The 14,735-nt window shown below is 48.4% G+C and overlaps 1 protein-coding gene across 2 annotated transcripts in view; it reads left to right on the top strand.

The window, feature by feature from the left end:
* The window catches only part of CTNNA1 (catenin alpha 1), a 186,105-nt gene extending 171,871 nt beyond the window's left edge, over window positions 1-14,234 (top strand). For both annotated transcript variants that reach the window (XM_077911874.1, XM_077911873.1), the window contains exons 12-18: window positions 6,622-6,822; window positions 7,386-7,537; window positions 10,207-10,317; window positions 11,308-11,489; window positions 11,598-11,703; window positions 12,455-12,589; window positions 13,147-14,234. In XM_077911874.1, the coding sequence (XP_077768000.1) occupies window positions 6,622-6,822; window positions 7,386-7,537; window positions 10,207-10,317; window positions 11,308-11,489; window positions 11,598-11,703; window positions 12,455-12,589; window positions 13,147-13,434 (1,175 nt within the window). In that variant the 3' untranslated portion in view covers window positions 13,435-14,234. The remainder of the gene's footprint in view (window positions 1-6,621; window positions 6,823-7,385; window positions 7,538-10,206; window positions 10,318-11,307; window positions 11,490-11,597; window positions 11,704-12,454; window positions 12,590-13,146) is intronic.
* Window positions 14,235-14,735: the final 501 nt, after the last annotated feature.

Here is a 14,735-nt window from a genome sequence, read left to right on the forward strand (position 1 = left end):
TACATTCCTACACTTCTTATGATTGGGTTGGGTATAGCTCAAGTTTGGTCTCAAGGGATTTTCAGTCCTTCTTACAGCAAAATAAAATGTAATAGAATCAAATGTCCTCCTGCAACAGTCTTCAAATTGGAGAACAAAAAGGATTCTACAGTAGCATTTAGTGGGATCCAGGCAGTATCTTTAGGGTATAGGATATAAAACAATAGCATGGCAAAGAGAAGACAAATTCTTTAACATATGCTTTTATCTGGTGAGTATGTTCAGTTTTTATACAAATGTAGGAGTGTGTAAGGGTTGACTCGATTGAATGAGTTTAGACAGTTTCTATTTAGCAAACACATGGAACATTTCTGTCAGAACATGGTGGTGGTTTCAGAGTATCTGAATTTTAGAGGTCTACCCTAGGCTTGCTTAGCAGAGTCAAGCAGTTAAATGATTAACAGGGCCAGGCTATTATTTATAATTCTTCTGACTCTCTTACATTATGCTTTATAGGGGCATGGGATGAAGAAGGAGACAACTAGATGCCTTTGCAGAGTTCTGCTTGATGGACCAGTTAGTTTTTAGCATTCACACTCGTTTATATCCTCACATACCTGCCTCACCTATGGGAGCTTTTAGCACTTTCTGTGTGGGGTGACTAGGGACATCTTCCCACCTCACCCGATACAGCCTTGCTAGGGAAGCGACTGGCTCTCATCATGAGGAACCTGCTTTGAACTGGGCAGGCCCCAGTGGCGTGCAGTCCTTAGCATCACTAGTGCACCATGGATTGGAGAGTAGATGTCGATCTGCGTTCGTGGGCAGCCTTTAGGCAAAAAGCCACATCTCGTCCTCATTCTAATCTGCCCCCCTTGCCATTTTCTCCTTGCCCTGTGGCACGCTGATGCTTTGGTAGTTCTATCAAGGAAATAGGCATTTTCTGAGTAAGGGGCTGCCAGGCATGTGCCCAGCACAGAGTCTGGCTTCGGCTTGGTGGGCTTCATAAATCCTTGCTAAGTGCAGATTAAAGAAGCAGCTAGACTCCCTAGAGTAGTTGTATTGTATTCTGGTACCTCCGGCAGTGTGATAGATTTTATGGAACATTTGCACTAGTGATTTTCCACCATCAGATCCTTGGAGTCCATGGTGCTTAGACGTTCACTGTAGCCTGTTCATTGAGTTCCAGTGAGAACCCATTTTTTAGGGATAGGACTGCTTTCTTGCTATTGTTCCTGGGTATTTGGTCCCCTTGGTTCCCAAAGTTCTCCCATACTTGTCACAAGTCCTATCTAAATTTGTGCTCAAAAAGTAATGGTCAGGGATCCCTGGGTAACTAAGTAAGTAAAGTAAGTAATGGTCATTTTGTGTATATGGTGAAGCCACAAAGCATTTCTTGAGGCTGTAGGGCAAGGGAAACTTGGGTTGCTGTATATGAAATATGAGACAGTGGCACTTGAAAGAGAGGGTCATGCAGGCCACCTCCAGGGAAGAGGGAGCGGGGGCTCCTTTTCACCTAGTTCTATTCAAAATGTCCCTTGTAAATATTGGAAATGGGTAAGATGGTAGAGTGCATTCAGCAAATCCTGAGTATATTTATATTGACTGATCCTTAAGGACAGGAGTTTGAAATTTATCAAAGTGATAAAGGCTGAATTTCATTTGAATTGTATTTGATAAACATTTTCCATGGAAATGCAGTTTACTTTCTTGTGCATTTATTCTGCTTACATGTGGAAGTTTTAGTTCCTTTTCTTACCCCCTTAAATTCAAGTATTTGGTTAAAGTGGTTCTGATTGGGGTTATTATAGTTCTTTACCACATGCTCTTGGAAACAAATAGTATACTGTATTAGATACTTTAGGGCAACACCTAACTAAGATTGGTAATTTGTACTTCTTCATTAAGTGTCAGTGTGCTCAAAGAATTTGGTCTGATTGCAAGGTCATTATTTTTAACGGAAGGCCGTTAAATAAAAGGATTACTATATCAATTTTTTTTTGTTTGTTTTTAAGAGCAAAATACCTATGAAACTGAAGATAAGGCAGTGGTGAAGTTGGGTTTTAATTTCCCATGCCCACTAGCTATGTGACCTTGTACAAGATAGTTAATACCTACATGTTCTGGCTTCCTCATGAATTAATGGTGATTTTTTTTTTTTTTAATTTTTAAAAGATTTTATTTATTTTAGAGAGCAAGTGTAGGAGCATGGGGGAGTGGCAGGGGGAGAGAATCTCAGGCACACTCCACACTGTGCACGGAGCCCAGCACGCGGCTCAATCCAGGACTCTGAGCACATGGCCTCAGCCAAAACCAAGAATCTGAGGCTTAGCCAGTTGAGCTTCCTGGGCACCCCTGGTTTGTTTTTTTTGTTTGTTTCCCAAATGGCTAGTCTATAACAGGGTAAATGTCAGTGACTCAGTATGTTTCCTGTTACAGATTATCATCTCTTATGTCTGCATAAGTATACATCGGTAGAGATAGAGATAACCAGAAGCAAAGGGTACACAGAATGGGCCCTGTTATCCATTGTGGATTAAAGTATGAGTTCATGCAGCCTTTCTGAAGAATGCCAGTTGGCTCAGATCCTGGAGGGCAATTAGGCACCACATATCTACTTTAGACATGTATGCCCTCTGACTTGGTAATCCTATTGCTAGAAATTTTCTCCAGGGATATGTACACAGATGTTTCCCAAAATACCTGTACAAGGGTGTTCATGTCAATCAAAACGTCTAAGACAAGACTAGATAAGTAAATTATGGTACCTCTGTCTATTCAGTAGGGTACTTTGCAGCCATCAAAAAGAATGAGGTAGATAGTTGAAGGCTGGCCTAGAAAGATTTTGAAATGAAAAACATAGAATAGGGATCCCTGGGTGGCTCAGCGGTTTGGCGCCTGCCTTTGGCCCGGGATGCAATCTTGGAGTCCTGGGGTCGAGTCCTGCGTCAGGGTCCTAGCATGGAGCCTGCTTCTCCTTCCTCCTGTGTCTCTGCCCCTCTCTCTCTCTCTCTCTCTCTCTCTCTCTCATATAAATAATAAATAAATAAATCTTAAAAAAGAAAAACAGAATAGTGTCCATAATATGATCCTTACTAAATAGACTGTATCTGTGGATTTTTTTTCCACTTAGAGGCACCTCCAGTGTTGAACGGAGTCTTTAATGGGGTACAGATTGGTTTTTCTACCCATAATGGACCCCTGCTGAGTTTCCTTGAAAAGTCAATTAAAGCTAAAGGAATTTATGGTTTAAGGTAGCGTAGGTACCTCCAACCCTCCCATGTTTGTCCATGTCCACTGCAAACTCATTTCTGCTAAGGGGCCCAAGTGCAGAGAGCAGAATCGGTGCTTGTGTCCTGGGTATATGGTAGCCACAGCTGGATGGGGCTTTCCTAGAGACAGCTGTGCAGTGACTGTAGAGACTATTTAGTCAGCTTCCCAAAATAGAAGCCTTCCTTTGGTGCTGAAGCATGGCAAATCCTTCCCTGGTTTAGGCTCACTGGAGGAAAGCCAGTTTGAATTCAAGAAAGTCAAGATCGATTTTAAAAACATAGGTGTCTAGACGCAGGTTAACAAATCCTTGGTGGAAGTTCAGGCTGCTTTGTCTCATGAACAAAAAAGAATGCCATGCTTCATTGATTCTAAGATGTGCTTCCTGCCCTGTACTAAGAATCCTAAAACAGGATGAGTTTTAAAATCAGTATTATGAGAAAACATTGGTCCATGGTTTAGTGAGGAATCCTTTTTCCTTCTTTTTCGTTCCTTTCCATCCTTCTACTTTCCTTTCTTTGATAGGAAATACAAATGTAAAATGTGTTAGGTATTAGCAAACGCAGCAGTTCTTACCCCGCAGGCTGGTATGGTGCACAGGCTCAATCCCAGTCTGTTCAGTTTACATTAATTATGTAGAGAGTATGTATATAAATGATGCCTCCAGTGGCCTCCCCACTCATTTATTCCTGTGGTTGGTTCACATATCCTCCTCTGAAATTTGTTTATGTAAAAAGTTTGATCTGTTTTTTCTGTTAATAGTACAATGATGGAAACCCTAGCAAGTCCCCTCTAATTTTTTAATTAGTAGACTCAAAACTAGGGTCTTCTTAGCTACTTACTGTGGTAACTCATTTTTCCCTTCTGTAATAGGAAATTTTGGCTTTCATTGGAAATATTTTAATTTATTTAAAGAAAAGAAATAACTTTTGGAGCAATTTTAAGCTCACAGCAAAATTAAATGGAGGATAGAGATTTTCCATCTGTCCATGACCCCACACATTCACAGCCTTCCCCATCATTAGCATCCCCCACTGTAGTAGCGCGTTTAGGACCATTGATGAACCTATACATTATTATCACCCAAAGCCCATGATGTACATTACTGTTCATTCTCGGTTGGTGTACTTTCCGTGGATTTGGATAAATGTATCCATCATTATGGTGTCGTATACAGTATTCACTGCCCTAAAAATCCTCTGTACTCTGCCTGTTTTTCCCTCCCCACCTCCAGTTCCTGATATTTTTTTACTGTCTCCATAGTTTTAACATTTTTCAGAATGTTATATAGTTGGAATTATAGTGTGTGTAGCCTTTCAGGTTGGCTTCTTTCATTTAATAATATGCAGTGAACGTGTCTCCATGTCTTTTCTTGGCTTCATCGCTCATTTCTTGTCAATGCTGAACAATATCCCATGGTCTGGATGTATCTTATTTTCCCCATTCACCCACTGAAGGACATCTTGGGTGCTTTCAAGTTTTGGCAGTTATGAACAAAGCTGTCCTAAACACCCATGTGCAGGTTTTTATGTGGACAGGAGTTTTCAGCTCCTTTGGATAAATACCAAGAAGTGTGACTCCTGGATCGTATGGGAGGGTGTGTTTAATTTTAGAGGAAACATGTTTTTGCCAAATCTCTTCAGTTCTTTCACGTTGTTACTTCTCGTAGTGATTTTTTCCATCTTATTCTATTATACCAGTGGTCTCAGAACAGAGAGACCCTTAGGGAGCCCCTGCCTACAGTCTCTTGGGAACTACAGAGAGGAAGGCTTTGGTTCTTGGGGCCTGCAGGGGATTCTGAAGCCCAGAGGCAGGGCATTGTGGTGCTCTGTTCTTTGCTGGATATGCTGAGTACCACTTGCCTCTGGCTCCCTTGGACATGAAAGGAAATAGCACCAGGACCCCTGTCTTGTTGGGAGTATCTTAAGAGGTCACGCTATCTGCTATCTCCCTTCTAGACACTGTCACCTATCACTTGACTATGTTAGCAGAGGTTGCAGGGGAAGGGTAATTGGCTTTTAGAAGTGGATTCAATCAGGAGGCAGTCCAGAATAATGACACGCCGATGTCTATGGTGGCCAGGGCCGGCAAAGAAATCACCTGTTGGCTTAGGCAAGGGAGCATGTCTTCTACAAGTTACTACATGTCTTTTTTTTTTTTTTTCTTTTTTAAGATTTTATTTATGTATTTATGTATGTATGTATTTGTTTATGAGAATGAGCAGAGGGAGAGAGAGAAGCAGGGCTCCCCACTGAGCAGGGAGCCTGATGCAGGAGTTGATCCCAGAGCTCCAAGATCATGACCTGTGCTGAAGGCAGCTGCCCAGCTGACTGAGCCATCCAGGCGGCCTACATCTCATTTTTTGTCTGAGCAGGAATGGCCAGATGATTATGGGGCTTTCCTTTATGTCACTCTGCACCCACCCCATAGTCTGAGCAGCCCTGTTATCTGGGCTGTCTGCTGGTGGTCCCTGTATTTCTGGGTGAGTGAGAACAGTTGCCTGGACCATCCTGGCTCAGCTGTTACAGATGGACATCATCCATTTTAGTGGCTGTATAGTGCCCATAATTTATTACCTACTCTACCCTTGGATATTTTAGTTGCTTCTACTTTGCTGTAATTACAGATGAAGCAGAAGCTCTTTACTCTGACGTTCCCAAACTCTAGTGTCAAGCATTTTGCTTTGAGGAAAAATAATTTTGGTAGGTCGTCCACATCCATTTCTCTGATTGGTAGGAGCCACCTGTCAGCTTAACACAATTCAAGGGTCTTTGCAAATACCACAGTAGGCCCATGGCCACCCATGAAAGGGATACTAAATGTTTTTGTATCAGGGAGGCTCCCTTGGTGCCCTCCAGGGGTGGCTTCATTCTGCTTTCTAGCACCTTCTACCCCAGGGCTGTCCTGGCTTCTTGGCAAATTGTCTGAGTACTGGCATCTACTAGAGGGAAGGGCAAAGGACTGGAAGGATAGAGACTTATAATGAACCCTTTCTTCTATTTTAGACTTTGTTTTGGACATAAGGCTAGTGAAATTATTTAAAGAAGAGAGAAGTTACCAAGGTCTCTGCGATCTGAATTTTCTGCCTGGCTTACAGAACAACTGTACTTTAAAGATCTCTTGATCACTTCCTCTCTCTCTCTATAAACTTGGAATTGAGGATTATTATCCTTGGAGGTGATTATGGGTTGAGTTTCTGTGGGACAGTTAATTAAGTGGTTAGTCTGGTCTTCAGTGAAATGATACATGGGAAGCTTTGGCTCTGCAGCTGGCACAAAATGAGCACTCGGTGAGCAGTAGATGCCAGCGTACCATTGTCCCCCTTCTAGTGGAATGCCCTTTCCCTTATTCGGCTTTTTGTTTGTTATTTAGAGAATCACATTTTGGAAGATGTGAACAAATGCGTCATTGCTCTCCAAGAGAAAGATGTGGATGGTCTGGACCGCACAGCCGGTGCAATTCGAGGACGGGCTGCTCGGGTCATTCATGTAGTCACTTCAGAGATGGACAACTATGAGCCAGGGGTCTACACGGAGAAGGTCCTGGAAGCCACGAAGCTGCTCTCCAACACAGGTTTGGGGACTCCCTCCCTTTTTAGTACTCCCCACACACACATGTCCACCCTGTGAGTGCAGGCCCTCGTGGTAGGAAGGACGAGATCAGGATGTAGCTCAGGCTTTCATACAGTAATGTCAGGGTGAATGTCAGACTGAGAAGTTGATGAGCCAAATTATAAGGCTTTGACAACTTTCCTTTCACATGTGTCCCCAGCTAATTATGGGATTAATTCTGAACATACTATTAAAGATGAACTTCTGAGTTAAGTCTCTTTTTAGTGAATAAATACTAAATTAAGGATGGTCCTAGTTTTAAGCAGGGCCTCCAATTTTTCTCACTTCGTGTCTCTCCCATCCAAATCCAATACTATAAAATCTGGTCAGAGACAAAGATGATTTGAGTCTTGGTAAAATATGGCATTTAGTTTATTTCAACTGTAAATACTCTTCACATGGGTTGGAGGCACAGGCTCTTCATCATGCACCTGGCTTCCTCTGTCTCCTTGAGGGATTTGGGGGGCAGGTAGAGTAATGCTGTCTGCTGGGCCAGCTGGACCTGCCGTGCCTCTTTCTCCACAGTCATGCCACGTTTTACCGAGCAAGTGGAGGCGGCTGTGGAAGCCCTCAGCTCGGATCCAGCCCAGCCCATGGATGAGAACGAGTTTATCGATGCCTCCCGCCTCGTGTACGACGGCATCCGGGACATCAGGAAAGCGGTGTTGATGATAAGGGTGAGTAACTGCATTTCAGACGTTTTAACAGCTTCTTTCTTATCGTTTGCTAAACTCGAGCAATGCATCATTCTGGAACTCAGCAGATGCGGTGGCAGTATATTAAAACCATGAATCTAAAAGCTGTTAGAATGAGATATATTTAATTATGTTGTCTAAAATGACTTTTAGTTGCAAGTTAGAGCCCAAACTTGGGCCAAGACAGGGAGCTAGGATGAGTTGGCTTTGATAATTTAGTTTCAGGCATAGATTCCCCACAGATAGGCAGACTGTGGTGTGCGACAGGGAACCCACAGTGAAGCCTCTTCAGTTATTTTCTGAGAAGGGAGTGTTTCCTTCATGCAGGTTGAAGCCATCCTTTGCATGGACGCCCCTGTCCTTGACAGTGGTGGGAGATCCCAGAGCCTCTGTATCCTTGGGGTGAGGAGTGCCTGTGGCAGCCCTTGCTCAAGCTCCCCTGATGTGCCTTCTCTGTTCTGGGCCCCACATGACCCATTTTCTCTGACCTATGGGAGGGAATACCCAGCAGCCCTCCCAGGTGGCGTAAATACAAGGGTTTTGAGAAGCCATGGACACCACCCCCGTAATATGGCCCAGGGTGCCAGGGCTGGGTCTCCCAGTTGCCCTCCCCTGGCGTGTGGTGTCTCACATCGTCTTCTGAGCACGAGCCTGTTGCTCTGGGAGCTGAGAGCAGGAAGTGTGCATCCCCGTCCCCCGGGGCCACCTGGGGGTCCCAAGGGCCTGGGCCAGAGCCCGCCTGCTGCAGGGAGCACTGCTGGCTGTGCAGCCTGGCTGGTGGGGTCAGGAGACGTTGTTTACACTTTCCCGGTTTACTAGACAGACCTCTCAGGGTGGGCAGGGATCCTGTCCCACTTTTTATCCTCCCAGCTCATCAGCTGGAAACAGGGGCCGTTTCTAAGGCAGCTGCATGAGGCTGGACCCACTTCATCTGCAGCGTAGAAACGTGTGGGCAAGAGGGCCGGGGCCCCCCGGGTGAGGCAGAAGGAGAAGTGTGCATGCCCTGGTTGGTGCCAGCTGTCCTGTAGGCCCCAGGTTCCCTGGCTGCACGGGGGCAGGAAATTGCTCTGCTTTCTCCATCTCTTTGTACTTGTACCTGAGAAGCAAGCTGGCTTGGTAGAATGATTGGTCACATGGGCCGCCCTGTCCCAGTGCCATGAAGGGGTCCCTGGGCATGCCATCGCTGGTAATGGACGCAGCCCTGTTTCTCCAGAGCCTTTTCTTAGACACTTAGAAATGGAATAAAAGGGACCTTAAGATAAAGAGGAGTCACTGGTGCTGAGGTTGACATCTTGGGGGGTTGGGCGGGCAGACACTGCGTATACAACGAGGGGACATGCTTGCAGACTCTGGAGCCCCGGCCCCTCCTGGACTCTCCTCATCTTCTCTGAAGAACAGAGGTGCTGGTGGTTCTAGTGAGCTGTGGTGTGGGCAACACAGGGCCCGACAGTGGAGTAGCGGTGCTGCACCTCCAGGGCCCAGTATGGTCCCTGGTACACAGATGCTCAGCAGAAAGGAAGGAACAGGAGGTACCTGGTCTCTTGGCAAGAATAGTTCTTGGGTCTCTGACGGGGCCAGCAGGGCTGGCACAAGAGCAGGTTCTCACAAGACAGCATGTCTCTGGGAAAGCCCCTCTGCAGGTATCTGTGACCAGGGATCTGGGATCCAAAGTGGCCAGCGGTGGGGTCGTGTGTGGTCGCCAAGTCAGAGAGACTCCGGGTCTTGCACTCATGTGTCCCCAGGGCTTGCTGGTGCCTGGCGTGACCCCCTGTCCTTACCTCACGTCACTGAGAGACAAGCTTAGTCTTGGGCAGCCCAGATGTTCCTCACACATCCTCTCACGGGAGCCCTGCAGCAAGCCCTGGGGCCCCGCCTTGGATTAGATCCTGGTACAGATAGGGGACGTGCCTCATTGCCCTTCTGTCACAGGCCGGTCCGCCAGGCCAGTAGCCAACCCCAGCTGTTCCGCCCACTGCCCATTACTAGTAACTTCCAGGAGACAACGTCAGGTTTCAAGTCAGCCACTAATCATGAGAGGCTGGAAGTTGTATGAAATAAGAATTTTTTTTTTTTTTGAAATAAGAATTTTTATTTCATAATTAAAGCTAGAGAGCTAGAACTGGAAACGGGACCTTGGAGACATACTCAGACCTTACCTGCCACGTTCTTTTCACATTGATAAAAGTAAAGCAGAAAAAAGTCCATGAAAATCCATTGCCTATTTCTTCTCTTCAAAGCATTGTCCTAAGGGAAAGCCTAATATTACTTCCTTCATTCATTTTCTTCTTGCCATCACATGGGAAGGTTCTAAGAATCTGCTTAATGTTGGATAAAATGTCTTTTCAATACAGTACGTTTCCCACCAGGATGAGCCTCACTTTTGTGTAGGGTGCAGGTGAGTCGTGACCCTCGTAGAAGGTCAGGAGCTGAAGCTCCTCGAGCCTCTGGGAAGTCCTGATGGGGGCCTAGCCTGGGACGCCTCACGTGTGTGTCAGTGAGGCGGGTCTCGAGTGAATCATGGCTGATGTTAACCTGATTGGCCCCAGCTGCTTGGAACATGGCTCATGTGAAGACCCAGAGTTCTGGGTGTTTGTACTTTGGACCCAAGGGCCTAGGGTGTTTCTGATTCGTGCTCTCCATATTGCTGGCAGACTCCCGAGGAACTGGATGACTCTGACTTTGAGACAGAAGACTTCGATGTCAGAAGTCGGACGAGTGTCCAGACAGAAGATGACCAGCTGATAGCTGGTCAGAGCGCCCGGGTAAGGAACATGTCCCTGTGCCTCCAGGAGCTTGGCTTTTTCTTTTCTGGGATCGATCACAGCGTTCCCACTTTGTCTCCCTGGCACCGGGATAGAGCTCACCCCAGGGGGTGGCACATGGCAGCCAGGAGCAGGGCGGGAGCAGGAGCAGGCCCTCGGCCTCAGCTGTGCCCTGGGGGCGTTGGCTGATGACAGGGCCCTGCGTCAGGAGAGCCCAGTGGCGGGTCAATGCCATGTTTGTTAAAAGGAATGTGACATTCAAAAAAGATGGCTATCTTTGCCCATCTCAGTGATAGCATGGTATGAGCTATTTAATTATTCATGGGTTAAAAAAAAATAACAGTGGTACATTCAAGAAAATCATTCAGAGCCATTGCATTCATTTGAGTCATTAAATCTTCAATCAATAGCATTTATGTTTTTGGGAGCATGCCAAGAAATATTTCCATGGAGCCTTTTCCAGTCCTCAGAAATCATTTTGAACAGCAAATGCAGCCTTGCTTTGGGCCCCTCTCCATCACGAGCACTTGGGGAAGCTGTGGCAGGGGGCTCATGGCCTGGAGTCTGTGGGCCTTGGGGTGGGCGCTGTGAGAGGGTTCAGAGGTGCCATGTCAGGGAGCTAAGGTGGGGCCCACCAGAGAGGGGCCCATGCACCACCCCTGGGATCGTGTCCTATCCCCCACAGCAGCAGGCAGACGAACTCACAGGGTATTAAGCGGCTTCCGTCCCTGTACAGGCCTGATCTGGAAGCCTCCATATTTGTTCTCTGTCCCTCGCACTGTGTTCTCCTCCACATGGAAACTTGTTTTTGAAAATGGGTTGGAAATTCAGGCTGCTGTGAACTTGTGCTCAAAGTGAGGAGAAATGGACCTTTAGGCAAAATGAAGCCCATTAAGATCATCCCACCTCTGCCACAGGTTGCATCAGCTGATGTGCTGTGAGGGCTTCATACTCTCCTCACCTAAGAGCTCTTTGTGCTTCGGGTTTCAGGCGATCATGGCTCAGCTTCCCCAGGAGCAAAAAGCAAAGATTGCCGAACAGGTGGCCAGCTTCCAGGAAGAAAAAAGCAAGCTGGATGCTGAGGTGTCCAAGTGGGATGACAGCGGCAATGACATCATCGTGCTGGCCAAGCAGATGTGCATGATCATGATGGAAATGACGGACTTCACCCGGTGAGCTGCGCCGCCCCTGGGTGCCGGCCCACCCTGTGCTCCGCGGCCGGCCCCCTTCTTCCCCTTCACCGTCAGCCACACACAGTGATCTTTGCTCTCTTTTGTCAGAGGGAAAGGACCACTCAAGAACACGTCCGATGTGATCAGCGCCGCCAAGAAGATTGCGGAGGCAGGATCCAGGATGGACAAGCTCGGCCGGACCATCGCAGACCACGTGAGTGGGGGTCGCTGCAGGGCTGCCAGGTGCATCCCAAGGTGCTGACCGTCGTCCTGTTTTCCTTGGGGCATGGCGCTCCTCTCATCTCCAGACATGTGCTTGGCTTATCACCCTGCTGGGTTGGTACCCACATCGATGTGTGAGGATTTCTGAATTCCTCTTTGACAAGTCTTAGGAGCCCAGCCCAGCGTACGTTGAGAGCATGTCTATGGGGCAGGTGTGTGTATCCTGCCATCCTCCTGGGGGCTGCAGCATTGTTGTCTCCCTGTTTCCTGCACATCCTCACATACTGAACTAATCAGTCCCAAGGGGTAGAAGCCACTCTTGGCTCTGCTCTCTGCAGTCCAGGAGCAGGCACGTCTGCTGCCGTGTTTATCTTGACACCACCCAGTCTTCTCCCCGCTTCCATCACCAGCTCGGCCCAGCTCCCCACAGACCGTGCCTCGATAGCCACTCCTGTCCCCTGCTCCGTGCTGCCCCAGCTGCCAGCACGGTCTGGGTAGATGATCACCTAACACGTGGTCCCCCCAGGCCCGCAGCTCTTTCCTAGCCTCTGGACTCCAGGCTGCTCTCCCGGCCTCCTACACTCGGTGCATGAAGTGCCTCACAGGGCGGCAGTGGATACACTTGAGGGAGGTCACCCTGGAGTCCAGAGCACTTGTGCTTTGCTCCGGCAGGGAGAGCCCTGCCCAGGGTGGGGGAACCTTGGGCCTGGGGTGTGTGCTGATCCCTGCTGCTGTCCTGGCAGTGCCCGGACTCCGCCTGCAAGCAGGACCTGCTGGCCTATCTGCAGCGCATCGCACTCTACTGCCACCAGCTCAACATCTGCAGCAAGGTCAAGGCCGAGGTGCAGAACCTGGGTGGGGAGCTCGTCGTCTCTGGGGTAAGTTTGAGCCACGAGCATGGGTGCCTGGCGGGCGTGTGCTCGCATCTCTGCTGCGTAGACATCCTGTCTACCCTGATGTCAGGGACGTGTGCTGTGGAGAGACCCCAAGGGTCCTCTTGCTGGGAGGAAGTATTCTCATCTCTCTGTTGTCCTTCCCTCAAAGGGGACTTGAACCTGTTCAGAAATTACAAAGATAACATAGCTGGGCCCCCAGAGCACTCACGTGGTTCTGTTCTCTCACACTGGCTCTGGGCTCCACTGGGCCCTGCAGGGGTTTCCTTCCAAACAACTACTTTCTGTGTAGGATCCCCCTCGCCAATGCACCTCCGTGACTCAGAGACAGACCTTTCTCCAGGTTTTAAGAGCAAGTAGACCCTGGAGGGAGGGGAGGCAAGGTAATGGCGCCTTACGTTGCTTGGGTGCTGCACCCTCCTAAATACCTGGACCAGGTGTATCCCGTTTTCCCGGATAAGAACAGGGGCTGTGGGGAGAGCTGACCAGGACCGCGGCCACGGGCCCCGCGCCTTCCTCACTGCCCTGTCTGTCCCTCGCAGGTGGACAGCGCCATGTCCCTGATCCAGGCCGCCAAGAACCTGATGAATGCAGTGGTGCAGACCGTGAAGGCATCCTACGTGGCCTCTACCAAATACCAGAAATCTCAGGGCATGGCTTCCCTCAACCTACCGGCTGTGTCCTGGAAGATGAAGGCCCCCGAGAAGAAGCCCTTGGTGAAGAGGGAGAAGCAGGATGAGACACAGACCAAGATCAAACGGGCGTCACAGAAGAAGCATGTGAACCCGGTGCAGGCCCTGAGCGAGTTCAAAGCCATGGACAGCATCTAGGGCCACCGCGCCCGCCCGCCGCCTCCACCCCAGGGCTCCTGAGATCAGGCCCTGCTCCTCACTGATGTATCTGCTCAACACAACACCGTGTTAGATTCCATGGGGACATGGACAGATTTTAAACCTGGCCCGGTGGGGCATTTGGCCAGGATATACTTGTGTTTAAATTAGTCAAAAATACTTTTGGAATTCAGGAGCACATTTCTAACTATATTTTTTTTAAGCTTAAGTAAAAATTAAAGAAAAATTCCATAACCAAAGAGAAACCCACATTACCTGGTAGGGGACACTCTTGACCAAGGTCTCAGTGTGCACGATGGGTGGGGGGCCACTGGGGCCAGGTGACTGCAGGAGTTCCAAGGGGAGCCAGCTGGGTGCCTTAGGAGGCTGTGCCTGGAGAAGGAAGGGCTTGGAGGGACAGACCACATGGAGCTCAGTAAGACGTGACGCATCACCAGGAAAACTGATTACTCTCCTTATGACCCTAATAAAGTTGCTTTTTTCAGACTAGAATGTTGTGATGCCCTGATCGTAACATGCTTCTTCCCTTTCCTCAGCTTCAAATGTAAATTCATCACTGGGCTCACTTCTAATAATCGCAGTGTTTCCTGCCTCGGGCTTCGCAACACCAGCCTCACAAAATAGTGTTTGCTTAGGCGGTAACTTAGACTTTACCTGATTTTTGATTACGACAGCGATGGCTATAGCTATAAGGTATAATTTTACTGTCTTATTTAAATTTTATGAATTTGAATGTTTTTTACACTAACTTTCCCCAATAAAGTCCACTATGAAACCAAGTCTGAGAGGCAATATTGTTTTCTTTGCCTTCCAGTGGAGGCAGGTTCTACATACAGCAAACGTTTCCTGGACCTGCCTACAGCGTCTGCAGGGCCCTGGGCCTCTGGTGTGTCTGCCCCAGGACAGCGGTGCTGGCACCACTCACCTGTGGCTCCAGGCAGATGGCTGCACGTCCTCGGAGCCCCCGGGCCTGTGGCCTCGCCCTCTTTGGAAACGCCCAATATTGGAGCCTCGAGTGTAGGTCAGAACCTTGGTGGGCGGCACCCATGAGGTCTCCATGGCGTCTCCCTTGTTCTGGGTCGTCCTAGCAGCTCACAGCTGTGATGGGGACATCTGTAAACACACAAACTCTCCCCAACCTTCTGTCTCTAGTGCATCCCCTCCTGAAGCTCAGGGCCTTCAATAGACCCGTGTGGCCCTTGTGTCCTCGTCCTCCCATTTTACTCGGCTGTGTCCCTACTGCTCTCTGCCATCCACCACGGCTGGCAGCGTGGCTCCTG

Source organism: Canis aureus, chromosome 10 (assembly GCF_053574225.1).
Source record: "Canis aureus isolate CA01 chromosome 10, VMU_Caureus_v.1.0, whole genome shotgun sequence".
In the NCBI taxonomy this organism is placed as follows: domain Eukaryota; kingdom Metazoa; phylum Chordata; class Mammalia; order Carnivora; family Canidae; genus Canis; species Canis aureus.